At 63.7% G+C, this 18,247-nt stretch overlaps 1 protein-coding gene across 12 annotated transcripts; it reads right to left on the reverse strand.

The window, feature by feature from the left end:
• Nucleotides 1-164: 164 nt before the first annotated feature.
• On the reverse strand, nucleotides 165-13,802 carry GIGYF1 (GRB10 interacting GYF protein 1). Of its 12 annotated transcripts, none has more exons than XM_051847690.2 (29): nucleotides 13,780-13,802; nucleotides 13,192-13,238; nucleotides 11,464-11,532; nucleotides 10,369-10,597; nucleotides 9,535-9,802; nucleotides 9,299-9,407; nucleotides 9,074-9,203; nucleotides 8,396-8,491; nucleotides 8,197-8,308; nucleotides 7,984-8,092; nucleotides 7,319-7,359; nucleotides 6,996-7,166; nucleotides 6,600-6,856; nucleotides 6,408-6,516; nucleotides 5,927-6,064; nucleotides 5,659-5,759; nucleotides 5,298-5,469; nucleotides 5,045-5,211; nucleotides 4,862-4,962; nucleotides 4,664-4,780; nucleotides 4,479-4,579; nucleotides 4,181-4,263; nucleotides 3,931-4,083; nucleotides 3,616-3,843; nucleotides 3,187-3,380; nucleotides 2,940-3,100; nucleotides 2,692-2,858; nucleotides 2,486-2,615; nucleotides 165-2,389 (listed from the first exon to the last, which is right to left on the reverse strand). In XM_051847690.2, exons 6-29 carry the CDS (start codon nucleotides 9,331-9,333, stop codon nucleotides 2,337-2,339), a joined length of 3,126 nt encoding a protein of 1,041 aa, XP_051703650.2. In that variant the 5' UTR covers nucleotides 9,334-9,407; nucleotides 9,535-9,802; nucleotides 10,369-10,597; nucleotides 11,464-11,532; nucleotides 13,192-13,238; nucleotides 13,780-13,802; the 3' UTR covers nucleotides 165-2,336. The 12 variants fall into 12 exon arrangements, with proteins under 12 accessions (XP_051703650.2, XP_051703659.2, XP_051703658.2 ...); XM_051847699.2 differs by lacking the exon at nucleotides 13,780-13,802 and adding an exon at nucleotides 13,609-13,763 and having other exon boundaries at nucleotides 4,862-4,947; XM_051847698.2 differs by lacking the exon at nucleotides 13,780-13,802 and adding an exon at nucleotides 13,609-13,763 and having other exon boundaries at nucleotides 3,187-3,377.
• Between the last annotated feature and the right edge of the window lie 4,445 nt (nucleotides 13,803-18,247).

Genomic DNA, 18,247 nt, shown 5'->3' on the forward strand with positions numbered 1-18,247 from the left:
AATGGAGCAGCTGGGACTTGAACTGGTACCCATATGGGATGCTGGCACCCCAGGCTGCTGCTTGACTGCACGGTTGTCTCCCTTAGGGAGCTCATCTGCGGTCCCTGCCTGGGTTCTTTAACCAGCTCCCTGTCCCTTCCCCAAATAAGACAGCAGCTCAGGCATACGAGGAGAACACACACCGAGTTTTATTGGGAGAAAGGGGTATTTACAGGGGCAGGTAAAGGAAAAGGGGGTCACACAGGGTGGAAGTGGGGGATACTGGGGACAAGGCAGACGAGGGAATAACAGGTAGAGCCCTGCCCCAACCCGAACCCCTGCAGGGTGGGGGAGCAGCCAGGGCCCAGGAAGACGGGCTAGGAAAGGCCAGCAGGGGGGTCTGAGCCCTTGGGCTGGGGCGCTCAGGGCTTGTAAACATTGACCACTCTCAGAAGGGGATAGGGGTGGGAGAGGGCTCCCCCTATACTTCCTCACAGGGTTAAGGCCTCTCCAGGCTCAGGGGCCCCCTAAGTTCAAAGTCTCTTTAGCTGAGGGGGGAAGGGGCAGGAAGAGACAGGAAGAGCCCCCCCTTCCCCTGCATTGGCTGTGGCAGGGGCAGGGGCGTTACATTCAGTCACAACAGGAGTCTCCTCCCACACCTCTAAGCCACCGCACATAGGCCAGAGGGCAGTGGGAGCTGGGGGGCCAGCAGCAGCAAGACATTTTTCCCCCTGGCCCGTCACCCCCTTATTGCTTTAGAGAGAATATTGTCTTTTCACAGACGCTAACACTGTCGAGACCAGGGCGCAGCAGGTGGAGGGGCCCTTCCACCCCGAGGCCAGCTTTGTCCCCCAACACTGACCCGGCTGCCACTTTGGTGCAAAAAAAAAAAAAAGAAAGAAAAAGAAAAGCCGTCTCACTGAGGAGAGATGGGAGAAGAGCCCGGGGCAGCTCCCTGCTTCCCCAGGCAGGAAGGGGAAATACATTCATGGAGGGGAGGCAGCGGCAGAGTCCCGCCCTAATACTGCACTCAGCGATGAGGTCAACGGGAGAAGTCAGATGAGAAATCCAAAAGATGAACTACTAAGAAACCAAGAAACGATGGCGACAACCCCAGGTAGGGCATCGGGAATTCAAAGTGAGCGACAGAAGGGCGGCCTCCCCCGACCCCAGGAGAGACGCCCACTTCCGTCCTCGACCCCAACCTTACCTAACATTAAAAAAACGCATCAAGGGGAGAAGCCACTCACTCCTCTCCCATTTGGTCAACAGAGGGGCCAGGCGCAGGGCTGGGTGGTCCACAGGCCACAGGGCACGCTGCAGCTCGGGCACTTCCTCGCGTGGATGCCCAGGGCTGCAGCCCCCAGCTGCCCGCCCACTCCCTGCCCTTCAGTCTGTGCGGCTCGGCGGCGCTCTCTCCAGCTCCTGGCCATTCGCTGGCGGGGGTGAGGCGGGGGCTTGGGGCCCGGAGAATACATTCATGCCCCGAGGCAGGAGCTGGGGCATTCCGCCTCACCCCCAGGCCGTCCCCCAAATGGCAGCGGTGGGGGAAGCCCCTCGGCAGGGCCAGTCCATCCCGCGTCCCGCCGCCAGCCCCAGCCCGCGCAGCTCTGCCCCGCTGCCCTGCCAGCTGGTGCGGGAGGGCGGCCCGGGAGCCGGGCGGCTTGTCCAACTTGTGCAACTCTCCCCGAAGCAGCAAAGCCAAGGGGTGACTGCGGCCCCCGCCCGGGACGCCCTGGCCACGGTCGGCCACGGTCGCAGCATCGAGCTGTTCACAGCGGGTCCGGCGGGCGGGGCTCCGAGGGGGCCTCGCTGTGCAAACTGCTGGCACTCCAGCTTCCAGTTACCCCACGGCCCACCTTCTGGGGGCAGGAGGGGAAGTGCAGCCATGGGGCCTCTGTCCTCACTGCCCCAAAATAACAGTGTGTTTTCCTTTCAGCCTCCTAACCACTTTTTTTTTCATTATTTTTCTTTTTTTCTTAAAAAACAACAAAAAACAAAACAAAACAAAAAAAAACAAAAAAAAAACCAACCAACCTCTGTGGACCTTCCATTGTCACGCCCACTATCCCCAACAGGGGACAGGGTGTTTAAGAGTCTCATTTTTCACGATGTTTTTTTTGTCTCTCCTAACATTTTCTTCAACGTCGTTTAAAATAAAAAACAGAAAACAAAAACCCCTCCCCCAATCTGTAAAGTGCCTCGTGGTGGGTGAGTTAAGGTGCATCGTGTGGTTTGTAACAAGTGCTGGGGACCCTGCCCCTGCTGCCTCCTATGCTCCTGTGAGGAGCCTGCAGGCTGGGGACCCTCGGGTCCAAGCTGCGCCTGCAGCCCCGGGGGCTGGTGGGACGGGCTGCTCAGTAGTCGTCCACGCTCTCGATCTCACCAGAAGATCCGTGCAGGGAGTACCCTGAAGCCGGGGAGAAGCTGGGTTTGAGCTCCACCAGGCCCCTCCTGCCCCGGGCAAACGAAGCACAGCTCCGGCCCGGCCCCGGCCCCGGCTCACCCAAGATGCTGGGGTCTGAGTGCAGCATGAGCGCCCGCCTCTTGGCCTTGCTGCCCTCGCCGGGGCCGAGTTTGGTGCTGTGGTTGGTCTGGAAGGCCGTGTGCAGGGAGGCACTGCTCAGCCAGGCCTCCTAGGAGAGCGGAGCAGAGTGAGGCAGCAGTGGGCGCTGGGCGGCCTGCCCCGCGGCCCAGGGCCCCACGACCCACCTGCTGCTGCTGCTGCCGCTGCTGGCTGGCTTTCTGCTTGGCCCTCCGCTCCAGGAACTGTTTGGCAAATTCTTTGGCTTCCAGCGTGTCCCCCAGGCAGGAACGGATATAATCGTGGACGTCATAGGGGGATTCCACCTCTTTGAGGATCGCCACAGCCATGGGCACTGCGGGGCAGGAAGCGGGGAGTCAGGCCCGCTGCAGCCAGCCCTGCCCCCCCCCCCCCCCCGGGCTGCAGCCGCCCGCACCGTCCAGGCTGCCCGTGGTGCTCAGCGTGTGCAGCATCTGCTCACACCACTGGGTGAAGCCGTCCTGGGGCCTGGGGATGCCCTGAAGCAGCTTCAGCAGCTTCTCCTCCTCCTCCGTCTTTTTGCGAGCAGGCCGGCCTGACAGGTGGCTGTAGGAGTCACTGAGCGGGCCGAGGAGGGGCAGGCGTCAGCGGTTCTGCCGCCACCCGCCTGCGCCCACCGGAGCCCTCGGGGTGCCCGCACCCACCTGAGGGACGGGCTGCTCCGGCTGTTCTTCAGGCCCAGGCTGCGGGCCAGGCTCCCACTGCTCTTCAGGGTGTCCTCCCAGAGCCCCAGGCCGCCGCCGCCGCTGCCGCCCCCACTCTTGTCGGGCCCGCCCCACAGTGGCCCAGCCTCAGACACCCACTGGTTCAGGGGGGCCGTGCCCAGGCCCCCAAGCTGCTACAAATGGCAGGCAGTCAGGGGAGCTCAACCAACGGCACCCCAGAGAGCTAGACGGGGAGGTTTAGGTGGCAAAGGACAAGGGACGAGGTGAGGGTCCTGGGGAAGAAGCGGATTCTTCAAAACCACACAGGGAAACCAGGGCTCCGGCTGGCGAAGTCCGGGCTCAGCGACTCCCTCCCTGGAGGTCACCTGGAAGGGGCCCCGCCCACCGCGGAGGGGCCCGCCTACTTACCACGCGGTGGTTGGGGGCCTGGGCCCGGGAGGACTCCCTGGGCGGGGGCTGCTTGTGCAGCTGCCGCTCGCCCTCCAACTGCAACTCCAGCAGCGTCTTCATGGACAGCCCCTGCTTGGCCAGGCCAGCCCAGAGCGGGGGTGGGGAGCTGGGCGCAGGGGGCCCCGAGATGGCGGCCGCCGCCTGCTGCTGCTGCAGCAGCTTCAGCAGCAGCTCCTGCTGCCGCACCTGCACGGAGCCGAGCCGGAGACGCGCAGGGTGAGGGCCAGGCGGGGCGCAGGGTGGCGGTGAGGAGGGTGTGGGGGGGGCACCCACCTGCTTGCGCCGGTACAGCTCCTCCTCCTCCTGCCGCCGCTTCTGCTCCTCCTGCTGCTGCTGCTGCTGCTGCTGCCGGCGCTTCTCCTCGCGGCGCTTCCGCTCCTCCTCCTCCCGCTTGGCCCTGAGCTCCACTTCTCTGCGCTCCTGGAACTGAGAGCCGCAGGGCGTCAGAGGCGAGGGGGCTCGACCTCCGTGCGGCCTGGCCAGCCCCTCACCCCTGCAGACGGCAGCCCTGGACGCCACTCACTTTATGCTGCAGCTGGAGTTGTTCTAGAATTGGACCCTGAGTCGAAGAGTTAATTGGTATGTCCCAAAGACTGGCCTCACCACCTGCAGGAGGTCAGGGCTCCGTCAGCAGCTGCCAGGGACACGGCCCGCTGTTCAGCCCAGCCTTGGCTCGGGGTAGGAGGCGGAGCAGTGGGAAGCCACCTCAGCCCCAGGGCCCTACCTGCCCAAAGCCTGCCAGGGAGGGAGGCGGCCATGCTGAGACGGTGGGGACCCAGGGCTTGAGAAAGGGCCCGGGTGGAGGGCCGCTGACCACGCACCTGACTGTGATGAGGCTGAGGTATGTACGTCCCAGAGGGGGCCCGAATCCGGTACCGACAAGGACCGGCTCATCGTCGGGAGCAGATTCTGGTCCCCACCCCTGAGGAGCAAACAAACCCTCAGGACCCGGCTCACTGCCGCCCACCCTCTCTGAGCTCCACACCCCGGGGGCAGCGGCACGGACCTGGGGGGTTTGAGAGCCTGGAGCTGCTGCAGGAACGTGGTGAGCTGCTGCTGTGGAGGCGGCGTCAGGTCGCCCATAGCTGCCTTTTCCCGGAGCGCGCACTGCGGGAGCTGGCGGCTGCAGAGACACGGGCAGGGCAGTGGGCCCCGAGAGCCAGTGCCCAGCCAGCCTGCCGAGCTCGCCCGGGGCCCCAAATACCTGCCAACCAGCTGCAGAAACTGCTGGTGCTGCAGCTGCTGGTACAAGGCCGCCGCAGCCAGCTCCTGCTGCTTCTTCAGCCGCTCCTGGTCCATGTTTCCCTGCGTGAGAGGATGCCCAGTGCACACGGCGGCCACCATCCATCCCCGCCTGCCCACCTGCTCTGCAGACAACTCGGCTCACCAGGAGGGGGGGAGGCGAGGGCCCTGGGGCGAAGGGCACCCGACCCCACATCTTGATCACTTCTCCCAGAGGCTGGAAGCCCTCGTCGCAGCCCCGCTTCACCAGCAGAGACATGGAGAAATAGCCGGCCTGGAACCACTCGGCCATCTCCTGGGTTGTGAAGGGGCCTGCGACAAGAGAGCCATGGGAGTCGGGGGGGGGCACACCTGGAGCTGGCGCGGCCCCCAGCAGCCCCTCACGCCTCTGCTGCTACCTTGGATCTCCCCCTGTGGGTCCTTGTAGAACCACTTGCGGGCAGCGCCGTGGCTGAGGGGGAGGGCGGTGGCGGCCGCGGTGTGCCGCAGGCCCTGGGTCTGCATGGCGGCTGTGAACTGCTCCTCTTCCAGGGAGCTGTCCTGCAGGGAGGCCACCAGCTTCTCCGCCTCCTGGGAGCCCAGGAAGAGAGGTCAGGCTCAGCCGCCTCGGCATGGGGCTGGGGTTGGGGTCAGGAGGCCAGGGTGTGGACAAGGCAGGACACAATTAGGAAAAGGCTGGAATCTGGGACGGGGACAGGGGCACAGCGGCTCTCTGCGGCCTTGGAAGCGAGGGTCTCGTGCTGTCAGGCGCCCTCGCACCTGCTGCAGGTGCTTTAAGCCCTCTTCATCCTCCAGATCTCCAGGCGGGCCAGGGGGTGAGGCCCCCCCAGGACTCAGCGGGATTCCCCTCATCTCATCCCCTGGGAAAAACAAACAGAAAAAGGTGGGATGGGAGGCAGGAGGGGGGCAGCCTGGCCCCCTACCCCTGCCACTCCAGAAGAGCGGGCCCTCTGTAGCCCCCACTGCACATGCCCAGTGTACCCCCCCTCGAGGGGCGTGCCTTCCCTACCAGCCCCCGCCCCCCGACCTTCAGCAGCTGGAAGCTCTTTTTCCACAGCTTCTTCCCCGTCTCCATTGGTTCCCCAGAGCGGGCCCAAGGTGGCCAGAGGCGACGGGGAGCTGGACTTGTCCTCCTGCAGAGGAAGCGGGGTCAGCTCCTTCCCACCTGCAAGAGAGGGGTGACGGCGGGGCTGAGACCCCAAGAACGGGGGGCTGGACCTGGAGTTCCCACAAGAGGCAGCAAGTCCCACTTGGTCCGGGGGGAACACGTGAGCATAAACACAGCCAAGGGCCACACCGCGGCAGGGCCGTCACACGTCGGGCCCCCAACACCTGCTCCACAGCCGCGGCGAGGGCCTCTGTCGGCTGCGCTACCTTCAGGAGCTCGATCTGCTGTTCCCGAGTCGCTCTCCCATCTCTCAGCACCAGCTCATCTGATCCTAGCCGCAGGACAGCCTGTGACGGCCCCCTGCCTGCCTGGCACCCCCCTAGCCCACGCCGACACTCACCTGCCTCAGGTCCCTCCTCCTCCAGCCCTTCTGAAGGCTCCTCCTCCTCTTCCTCCAGACCCTGGAAGTCAAGCTCCTGCTCCTCTGGAATGGGCTCCTTGGGGCCCTTCTGTGGGGGTGGGGGTGGGGCAGACGTGTGGGTGGAGGGCGCAGCGGCCACGCCCCCCGGCCGAGCACAGGCTCCCCAGGTACCTTGAGAGGCAAGAAGGCCCCAGAGGCGTCGAAGGTGCCCATCTCCTCCTCCTCATCGTCCAGGCACCACTCGGGGAGCCCGTCCTTGTCGTCCTCAAAGCCGTCAGGCCCGCGGCCCCGCCGGAGGTGGGAGGCGCCTCCCCCGCCCCGCCCCTCCTCTTCACTGCAGCTTCCTCGATCCCCGCCTCGCAAATCAAACTCAAATTTGCGCCGCCGCTCACCGTGCTCCCGCCAGCCTGCAGAGCGAGGGCCGCCATCTGGGCCAAAGTCAGAGAATTAGCATCTGAGAGCGGGCAGGGCCTCCCCTCCTCTGCAGCACACCAGACCCTGCAGGGCCAGGTCTGCTTCCAGCCAGCTCCGCCCGCCCTCACCGTGCTGCCCATGGCCCAGTCTCACCAGGGCTGGTACAGCGCCAGCGATCTCCGTCCCGCCGGGGCCCCGCCCCGAGCCTCCAGCTGCCCTCCTCCTCCTCCTCCTGCTCCTCGCGCAGAGAGCGCCAGTTCTCACTGTCCGAGCGAGCGTGCTCCTTCCTCGGGCCGGCCCCGCCCTCCTCAAACCCGGATCGCGCTGAGCACGGGAAGAGACGGTCTTCAGAGGGCAGCCGGGCCAGCAGACTCCTGCCAGTGCTCCTCCTGCGGCGGAGGAGCCACAGCGGCCACGCCCCTACTGCGCCCCCACTCCACCCCGGGTCGCCCGGCCAGGTCCTCGCCTTTTCCTACCTCCATCCCTCCTTGCTGACTTCTCAAACCGCCTCTCACCTCTGCAGGAGAAAAGGGGCTGTTCAGAAAAAGGACAGTGTCCCTTCCCACACTGCAGACAGCTGTGCACCTCGTCCACTCTGCCCCGAGAAAGGTGGAGAGGGGACGGGGGGGCGGGGACAGGGCACACAGGATGGAAGGTCACAGGGAGAAAGGAAAGACAGTGGGGGGTGGCACTGTGGGGCAGCAGGTAAAGCACTGGCCCGCAGCACCGGCATCCCATACGGGTGCCAGTTTAAGTCCTGGCTACTCCACTTCCAATCCAGCTCCCTGCTAATGCACCTGGGAAAGCAGCAGAGGATGGCCCAAGCACTTGGGCCCCTGCACATGCACATGCATGCACGTACATACACACACACACACACACACACACACACACCCATAGCAGACCCCGAAGAAGGTCCTGGTTCCAGATTGGCTCAGCTCCAGCCATTGCGGCCATTTGCGGAGTGAACCAGCAGATGGAAGACTAATCTCTCTCTACCTCTCTCTGTAACTGTCTTTCAAATAATTAAAGTAAATCTTAAAAAAAAAAAAAAAATCAGGATAAGGGGCGGGGCAGGGCCCAGAGGTCTCTGACCAGGGCTCCCTGGCAGGGCTGCCCGTACCTTCCCAGCGGCCCCCACCTGTCATCCCAGCTCTGGCTGCGCTGGATCTCCCGGGGGTTCCGTCCAAAGGCTCCCTCCCCTTCTTCGATGCTTCTTTGGTAAAAGCAGCTGTCACCTCGGCCACGGCCTAGGGAAGAGGGGACACACCTGGGTGTGAACCCTGCCAGGACACGCCTGCGAGTGCTCGGGCTCCAGCCATGCCCACCCCCCACCAAGCAGTCACCCCTGTACCTCGGCTCCGCGAGCTGCCCCGGCCACGGGAGGTGCTGGCCAGCTGGGGGCCAGCCCCTTTCCCCATCAGCCTCAGCACAGCCACGCTGTTCACTGACAGGGAGAAGTTTCTCTGAGGAGGGAGCCAGGGCGGGAATGAGGACCCAGGCGCCCCGCCGCCCCGCCTGTCCTCCCACACCCCCACCGCAGCCCCGCCCACCTGCTCCTCCTCCGTCAGGGGCTCCAGGGCCAGCGGCTGCAGCGGCTCCTCCTGCAGCACCGCAGCGAACTCCTTGTCCTGCAGCTCCTCAGGGACCTGCCGGATGGGGCTGGTGGGTCACGGCGCCAGCTGCCCCTGGCCACGAGCAGTGGAGCCACAGCAACCCCCCCAGCCCCCACCTTGTTCTCCAGCTGCCCCAGGCCACGAGCAGTGGAGCCACAGCAACGCCCCCCAGCCCCCACCTTGTTCTCCAGCTGCCCCCGGCCATGAGCAGTGGAGCCACAGCAACCCCCCCAGCCCCCACCTTGTTCTCCAGCTGCCCCCGGCCATGAGCAGTGGAGCCACAGCAACCCCCCCAGCCCCCACCTTGTTCTCCAGCTGCCCCCGGCCATGAGCAGTGGAGCCACAGCAACCCCCCCAGCCCCCACCTTGTTCTCCAGCTGCCCCCGGCCATGAGCAGTGGAGCCACAGCAACCCCCCCAGCCCTCACCTTGTTCTCCAGCTGCCCCAGGCCACGAGCAGTGGAGCCACAGCAACCCCCCCCCAGCCCCCACCTTGTTCTCCAGCTGCCCCAGGCCACGAGCAGTGGAGCCACAGCAACCCCCCAGCCCCCACCTTGTTCTCCAGCTGCCCCAGGCCACGAGCAGTGGAGCCACAGCAACGCCCCCCAGCCCCCACCTTGTTCTCCTTGACATAGAGGGCCAGCATCTCCTCACGCCCGTAGCGGTAGTCAGCCAGCTTGTACTTGGGCATGGCAGGGGAGGCGGGCGGGGAGGCCACACTGCCGCCGCTGGAAAGGGCCCTGAGCCTGGAACAGGTGGGGGGGGGGCAGAGGAGGACGAGGCTGGGGCGCCGTGCTCTCCTCCTGGCCCCCCCACGCCCGCCACCGCACACTTGACCCACCACTCGGGCCCGAAGTTGAGCGTCTCCGCCGCCATGCTGAGGCTGGGCGTGGCTCCTGGAGGTCAGGGGTGAGTGACGAGCAAGGACCCGGGCTTCACGCTCCAAACACCTGTGGAGCACAGAGAAGGCCGGACCCTGGGGACAGCGGAGAAACCTGCATCGTGGGCGACCGGCCCCGCGGGCACAGGGACAGGCTTCGGGCTGGGCTGGGTCACCCAGCTTCTGAAAGGACTCACCTACACCAGCCACGTGGCTGCACACACCATGAGTTAACCCGAGAAGAGTTCAGGTGGGCAAGACCTGGGGGCTGGAGGCCTTTGGTGGTCACAGCCGTGCTGCCTGGGCCCAGCCTCCCCCGGCGGCCTTGCCCCTGGGCAGCGGGAGGGCAGGGCTGGGCTCTCTCCGGAAAGGGCCGGCACTGGAGTGAACTCGGGTCCTCAAGCCACTGGCTATCTATCTGGCCTCAGCAGTGTCCGGGAGGGACCCTCACATCTGGGAAGAGTCCTTGAGGAGAGAGGCAGGTGCTGAGAGGGACGGGGGCCCACAGCCTCCCTGCCCCCGCCCTCCTCTACCCTGCATAAACCGGAGGCCCACACTGCCCAGCACACGCGCAGGCCCCTGGGTGCCCAGTGTGCACCAGCTCCTCTGCACTCCCAGTGGGAGGTCCAGACAGGGCAGGGCACAGAGTTTAGGAACAGACGTAACCAAGATCAAGGTGGACATCAGGGCAAAGATAAGAACAAGCAAACGAAAACCCCACTGGAGCCACAAATATCCCAGGGAGAGGAGGCCAGTGGTGGAATTTGGGAGCAAAATGACTTGTCTCTTGAAAGGAATCCGGATGGGCTGCCTGGAGGCTGGAGTTGACGGACGCTGTCAGAAAGGAGGCTGCCCAGGACCAACGCAGGGGCACTCGCTGCAGGCTGCTGGCCTGGCCCAGTGCATGGCGGGCCGGATCACCAAGCAGGCAGGCAGACAGACCCAGGCCCCCGGCCCCACGTCAGGGTCAGTCGACCAAAAAAGCCGAGGGGGCACAGTTCTTAGAGCAATAGCGACAAGGGATTCCTCACCATAAACCAGAGAGAAGGTCACGGTCAGAGGCTGACGGGAGGCAGTGACCGGCTCCTCTAAAGGACAGGGGAGACCCCCAGGAGGAGGTGCATCCCTGGTGGACCGAGCACAGGACTCTGGGGGCAGTGGGGAGGCGTCGGGGCAGGCGCAGGGGCTTCCGTCACTGGCTGGGAGGGAGGCTGGAGCTGCCTGTCTCTGCCTGCACCATGCACTCCAGGACGCCACAGCCTGGGGAGGAAGAGAAGTGGGTTCCCTCTGGAGGGGCCCGGGAAGAGACGCTGGCCCCTGGAGTGGCGGCCCCCGGGGCAGGGGAACGTCTCCCTTCAGGGCACACAGCACACAAAGCCAGCAGAGAGGCCAAGTACCCCACGGCCTCCTGCGCGGTGCAGTGGAGGCCGGGACGCTGAGACCCTCCAGGCACGAGGGGGCAGCCACAGCAGGCCTGCTCGTGGGCAAGGCTCCCAGGCAAGGCAGGCACACAGAGGCACAGCACACGGTGGGTGCGGGGGGCAGGAAGCGCTGGGGACAATGGCGGTGCTGGCTGCACCGAAGCTGCAGAGAGCTTGCCTAACCGTGGCTCACGGGCCCGCGCTGTGCTGCTGTAGACTAAACTGCTAAACTGCCACCTGTGACACCAGCACCCCACACTGGAGCGCCAGTTCGAGTCCCGGCAGCTCCACTTCCCATGCAGCCCCCTGCTATGGCCTGGGAAAGCAGCGGAAGATGGTCCAAGTGCCTGAGCCCCTGCATGCGCGTGGGAGACCAGGAGTTGCGAGCTGGCCTTGGGCCTGACCCAGCCCCGGACGGACGGGGCAGCTACCTGGGAGTGAACCAGTGGATGGAGGATCTCTGTGGCTTTTTCAAGTAAACGAATAAACAAATCTTTAAAACAAACGCAGCTCAAGTTACACGTATTTCACCACCAGAGAGAAAGCTTTCAGGGGAAAAGTACTGAGACCCGAGGCTTCTCCACTCCAGGAAAAACCAGCCCCATCCCTCACACAAGCTCAGCCTTAGAGGGCCAGACACGGGTCTCAGGGGCCGGGCCAGGCTGCCAGGCAGAAGCCGAGAGAGCAGAAAAAGGGGTGACTCACCCTCCCGCCTGCCAGGGAGCGGTGCAGACAGGGCTCCTCGGTGGCCCGTGTCCTGTCCTCTCTGTCCCGCTGGAAGTGGAGGGGAGTGGCTCAGACTGGGGCAAACGCCCAACCCACCCACGCCTTGGGGGAGACCCGGGGACAGAGAGGGCAAGGCAGGAAAGGGGCCGCCCCCTCCTCACACTAACAGGACTAGGGGAGCAGGGTACTTCTGGGGGGGGGCTGCCTCTGCTCCCCAGGGGACTGCCACTCAGGGCGGTGGCACCTGAGCAGAGGGGAACAGACGGGCAGGGGACCAGGGTGCACGGAGCAGCCCCTGACAAAGGCGTTTCTGGCCCCAATGTGGGCAGTGACTGTAAGGGGGGCAAAGAAGCCCTGTGGGTTCGCAGCCCTAATGGAAGAGAAAGCAGATGTGACCCTCCCCCCATCTTCCCTCTGCACAGCTGTCCCGAGAGGAATCTGAAATCCTGCCAGGAGGCAAACCTTCGAAGGTCCCAAGTTTGCTTATCACAAACTCTGCGGCCCAAGCAGCTGGATCCCTTACCACCAAAGCAGAGGGGAGAGGTGGCAGGTGGGGGTGGGCAGGACCACGTCCGTCTCTCTCCTGCAGGCTGCTCAAAGCCCACCTTGGCCTGCCACACTCCTCCTGGCCCTGCACTTGGCCTATGTCCGAGCTGTGTGCCCCCTCCCTGGTCCTCTCTCTCCTGCCTCAGTGTACCTTTGCTCCCCTAGCTCCTCACTGCTGCCCCCTACTGGAGAGGTGAGAGGACGCACCCTGGTCCCAGGCGCTCCCCCCAGGCTGCATGGACCTGGAGCGCTGGGCTAGGCTAAGAACAGCGTCTGGTGACTCCCTCCAGCAGCCTCCGGCCTCGGCACAGCCCCACACCTGCCTGGAGGTGACCTGGTCCTGCCTAGGGATGCAGATTCTCCACGAGGGGTGGGGTGAGGGTTCCTCCCGGCCGAGCCATCCCGCCCAACAGCAACAGCCCTTGGCAATCGTGGGCCTGTTAACTTCTGAGCCACTGTCACACTTGACCTCATCTGATCCCTTCTGCCCACTTGCTCAGCCAGGGACAACAAGGGAGGGCACGGGGGCTGGGACCAGGTACCCAGCATCTGAGGCTGGGGCAGGTGTGCACCGGGCCAGGGGCCGTCCCAAACTCCCCCGCTGGCCCCCCGCTCGGAGAGCTTGAGCCATGCTTACATTTCTTGCTAGACTTTTCAAAGCCCTCCCACAGCCTTCCTCTTCTCCCCGCGCTCTCTCCTTCAGAGTGGGGCTACTTTTCCTTTTCCCAAACTCCATCCCGACGTACACCAGGGCCCCTGAGCACCGTGTCACACGCGGCACCAACGCGTGTGTGGCCAGCAGCCCAGGCACACACCCCCGCACCTGATTATCACCGCCCCAGCGGACCCCCGAGGTCCCCGGGGGCTCCAGGCAGCTCTGCCCTGAACTCTCCCCAAGTGGGGGGACCAGGACCCACAGAACCCGGGCAGCTGGGGTGGAGGGGGCAGGAGTCATGGCCCAAACTCCCACAGGTCGGCAGCAAAGGGGGGGTGGGGGCCGGCGCCGCGGCCAGCTGTCAGCCGGGAGGGGCAGTGGCGCTGACCGGTGCTCGGGAAAGCCGCGCTTGGAGAAGCAAGAGCGGAGCGAGACTGGGGTGACTGGAGGGAGGATCCGGCCAGCAAGTATTTATTCGGCCGCGCCCGCACCGGGATGCCGCTGACCTGGACGCTGGTGGCAACTCCAGGGACGACCAGGGGCGAGGGTCTCCCTAAAGTTACGCGAGGAAAAGGCAAAGTGTGAGCGCCCGGGGCGCTGCTGCACCGTCGGGGCACCGCGGGGGCACGGGCGGCGGGGGAGCCTTCCAGGTCGGCCCGAGTCGTGGAGCGCCCGCCCTGGACGCCCCGCGGGGCCCGGGGCGCGCGGGCCCGGGGCAGGGGCCCCGCGGGCGGGAGGGGCCCGGGCAGGGCTCCGCAGGGGCGACCGTTAGCAGCGCGCGGGTGGGCGGCGCGGGCCGGGCCGGGAGGACGGCGTGCCCTTCAGGGAGGGGCGCCGGCCGCCCCCCCACCCCGAGCCCGCGCCGAGGCGGGCCCGCTCCGGGGGAGGGTCCCGCGGCGGGGAGGGGCGGAGGGCGGACGCACCGGGCGGCGGAGGCGGCGGCGGCCTCCGGGAGGAGACGGGGAGAGTCCGTGCCGGCGGCCCGCGCGCTGGCTCCGGCTCCCGCTGGCTCGGCGCGGCCGCCGCGGCGTCGGGGGCGGGCCTGCCCCGGGGCCGGCTGCGGGCCGGGGTCCGCGGAGCCGCCGAGCGCTTACCGCGGCCGGCGGGCGGCGCGAGGGCTCGGTCCTGGGGCGTTGGCGGCGCGCGGCGGGCGGCGAGCGGCGGGCGGCGGCGCGCGGCGGGCCGGGGGGCGGCGGCGGCGGCGGCGGCGGCGGCGGCGGCGGGGGAGGGGGCGCTGGCGCTCCCGCGGCGGCCGCTCCTCTCTGTTTGTGTTTGTAGCAAGATGGCTGCCCGCCTCGCACCACGTGACGCGGACGCGGGGCCGCCCCCTCCGCCGCCGCCGCCGCCCGCCGCCGCCCGCCGCGGCCGGGGCCCGCTCGGACCCGCACCCCCGGGCCTCTGGCTTTCCCCGCGTGCCCGCCGGGGCGCAGCCCGGACGCCCGCCGCCCCCGAGTCTAGCCTCACACCGCCACCCCCGGCACGTGACCCGGGTGCCCGGCTCGTCACGTGACGCGGGGCCCCCGGCTGCAGGCCGGGGAAGGGGTGTCCCCGGGGTGCTGCCTGCGCGCGCCCCCGCGGCACGTGACCCGCGCCCCTGGGGATGGCAGCTGCGGCCTGTGAGGGGCATCCCGGGTTTCTTCTGGCCGGCCGGCTTCCTCCAAGCAGCCCTCCTGGATTGGAGGAGGAGACAAAGTGCAACACTGTTCTGATGAACTCGTGGGATATAGGAAATGAGCAAAACCCCTGCCGATCTAGAAACGGCCCGAGGCCCCGCTGGCTGGTGACACCTGGAGTTTCTGACCGCTGTCGTCGCCTCTTACAGTTCCGTTGCCTTAAAAAAAAATTATATATATATATATATATATACATATATTTATTTATTTGAAAGGCAGAGTTAGAGTCTTCCATCTGCTGTTTCACTCCCCCAGATGGCCACGGGAGCCAGGATTGTGCCAGACTGAAGCCAAGAGCTTCCTCTGGGTCCCCCACGTGGGTGCAGGGGCCCAAGCACTTGGGCCATCTTCCTCTGCTTTCGCAGGTGCATTAGCAGGGAGCTGGATCAGAAGTGGCGCAGCCGATACCGTAGGTGTCTGTGGGATGATGGTGCTGCAGGCTGCAGCTTAACCCGTTATGCCACAGCCACTCCCTGAATGGCCACAGCAGCCAAGGGGGCTGGACAGGCTGGAGCCAGCAGCCGGGAACTCCATCTGGGTCTCCCACCCCCGAGTACTTGGGCCGCCACCTGCTGCCTTCCCAGGTGCATTGGCAGGGAGCTGGATCAGAGGTGGGGGGCTAGCAGGGACTCAAACCCGCGCTCCGATGTGGCCGCAGCGCCCACCCCTGGACAGCAAAGATTTTTAAGGCATATTTTAGGCATCCTGAAGATTGTTCATTAACCGGGCTTGTTGTTAATGATGACACAGGATGGGCCTTCACGTTAACTGCGTGCGTGCAGAATTGCTCCCTGCCACAAGCTGGGTTCTTTGGTGGAGCAAATAGACCCCCTTGGCAAGTCAGCACTGGCCCCCGGCTTGCTAAGTGCACCTGCCCATCATCATGAATTTATCACCCACGGGCAGCCCGTGTCGCAGCCGCTCGCTGCTCGCTCCAGGAGCCAGATCTCCCAGGGTTTCCTCCTGCCACTCAGGCTGTGCTGGTCTCCGCCTGCCCTCCCGGGGTTCAGGGCTTCAACACGCGCCCCCTCCCCGTTCCAGGACGTGGGCTCCGCGGTCAGACATTCTCGGCTGAGTCCTCGCTACCTCTGGAAACCCTAGGCTGTTCCTCCCACCCCCGCAAGGGGGCGGCGTGTTCGCGGAATCCCGTGCATGCCCCTGCATCTAGGCGCAGGTCCTGCTGTCCTGCTTAGCGGCCCTAGGGGCTGGCTCTGTGGGCTAGAACGCGGCTCGCGACACTGGCATTGCGTGTCGGAGCCCTGGTTCGAGTCCCACCTGCTCTGCTTCCGATCCAACTCCCTGCTAATGCATCCGGGAAAGAAAGCATCGGAAGAGGGGTATTCTTGGGGAAATCAGTTGTTAGGTACTTGCCATGCACATGGGAGACCCCTGGCTCCTGGCCTTGTGGCCATCTGGGGGAGTAACCAGTGGATGGGAGACCACTCTCTCTCTGTCTCTCCCTTTCCCTCTGTGTCTTTGCCTGTCAAATAATTAATAATAATAAAACTAAAATAAAAGCTGACATAACCAGTGTTCACAACAGGCATCCCTAACCCAGCCCGCATTGCTGTCCAGTATTCCGTGGTGTGGACATTCCGTGGTTTACCAATTCCTGCACGGAAAGACCTCTGCCTTGTTTCCAGCCTGGAGCTATTGCAAAGAAAACTGTGGATGGCCACCACTGTGCAGGTTTTTAAATGTCCGGGGGTGCTTTTTCCCGAGTCATATGGTGTCTGTCTCATTTTAGAAGAAACTGCAGGGGTCAGTGTGTGGCCTAGTAGGCTAAGCCTTCACCTGCAATGCCAGCATCCCACATAGGTGGCCAGTTCGAGCCCCGGCTGCTCCACTTCTGATCCAGCTCTCTGCTATGGCCTGGGAAAGCAGTAGAAGATGGCCCAAGTCCTTGGGCCCCTGCTCCCGCGTGGGAGACCCAGAAGAAGCTCCTGGCTTTGGATTGGCCCAACTCCGGTTGTTGTGGCCATTTGGGGAGTGAACCAGCAGATGGAAGACCTCACGCTCTCTGTGTCTCTCCCTGTCCGTGTCTGTAGCTCTGCCTCTAAAATAAATAAATAAATCTTAAACAAAGAAGAACTTGCCAAGCCGTTTTCCGGAATACCTGCTCCATGGTTCAGGTCCACAAGCCCTGTGTGCAAGCGCCAGGCTGCCTGCCTGCTTCCCACACTCGAGTTGTGGATACTTTGTATCTTAGCCACTCTGGGGAGGCGGTGGTGCTGCTTCCTCCTGGTCTTCGTGCACAGTTCCTTAAAGGCTGATGCAGTTGTACAGCTTTTAATTTTAATGTGTATCTATTTTCATCTACTTGAAAGGCAGAGTGATCGAGGGAGGGGGAGAGGAGAAAGAGAGAGAGAGAGCGCGAGGAAGTGCTATCTTCCACCTGCTAGTTCATTCCCTAAGTCGCTACAACAGCTAGCAAGGGGCCAGGCTGAAGCTAAGAGCCTGGAGTTCCCTCTGGAACTCCCACGTGGGTGGCAGGGACTGAAGCAGTTGTGCCGGTCCTCTGCTGCCTTCCCAGGATGCATTAGCAGGAAGCTGGATCAGAGGCTGGGTGGCTGGAACTGGAACCTGCTCTCTGATACGGGAACACATTTGACTTCATGCGGCCACACGCCTGCCCCGGAACTGACATCTTGAGATGCGCTTGTTTTAGCCCCATCGTTACCCACCCCCCCTTCTCCTGATGTATCTACTCAAGGCTTCTGACCTGGGGCCATCCCTGTAGCGTAGCTGGTAAAGACTCCGCCTGCAGTGCCAGCATCCCTATTCAACGCCAGATGGAGACCCAGCTGCTCCACTTCCCATCCAGCTCTCTGCTGTGGCCTGGGAAAGCAGCAGAAGATGGCCCAAGTCCTTGGGCCCCTGCACCCACGTGGGAGACCCAGAGGAAGCTCCTGGCTTCAGATCATCACAGCCCTGGCCATTGTGGCCATTTGGAGACTGAAACAGCAGATGGAAGACTTCTCTGTGTGTGTCTCTCCCATTTTCTCTCTGTATCTCTGCGTTTCAAATAAATTAATTTTTTAAGACTTCTGCACATTTTCTTTTTTTTTCCTTTTTTTTTTTTTTTTTTTTTTGACAGGCAGAGTGGACAGTGAGAGAGAGACAGAGACAAAGGTCTTCCTTTTGCTGTTGGTTCACCCTCCAATGGCCGCCATGGCTGGTGCGCTGCGGCCAGCGCATCGCGCTGATCCGAAGCCAGGAGCCAGGTGCTTTTCCTGGTCTCCCATGGGGTGCAGGGCCCAAGCACTTGGGCCATCCTCCACTGCACTCCCTGGCCACAGCAGAGAGCTGGCCTGGAAGAGGGGCAACCAGGACAGAATCCGGCGCCCCGACCGGGACTAGAACCCAGAGTGCTGGCGCCACAAGGCGGAGGATTAGCCTAGTGAGCCGGCCTATGCACATTTTCTAATTGGGTTGTCTGTGGCCGACTTCTTGAGCATAGAGAGTTCTTTATATATTCTGGATACAAGTCCTTTGCTGCCTAAGTGATTTGCAAACATTTTCTCCCCGTGCATGGCTTCCCTTTTCATCCTATTAACATGTTTCACAGAGCCAGTTTTTAAATTTTGTTAAAGTCCAATTTCTCAATTTTCCCTGAATGGATTTTGTTTTTGGGACAATTTCCAGGAGCCCCCTGCCTGACCCTACGTCATGAAGATTGTTCCCTACATTTTCTCCTAATAGCTTTACAGCTTCAGCTTTTGCTACTTAGATTACCATCCATCTCCTATTATTTATTTCTTGTCCACAGAGGACCGAGGTTAGTTTCTTTTGCCTGTTTGCCAGTGTGGACACTGGTTGAAAAGACCATCCTCTGCCCACCGGACCATTTTTACATTTGTCAAAACGGGCCGGCGCCGCGGCTCAATAG

Source organism: Oryctolagus cuniculus, chromosome 19 (assembly GCF_964237555.1).
Source record: "Oryctolagus cuniculus chromosome 19, mOryCun1.1, whole genome shotgun sequence".
NCBI classification, from domain to species: Eukaryota; Metazoa; Chordata; class Mammalia; order Lagomorpha; family Leporidae; genus Oryctolagus; species Oryctolagus cuniculus.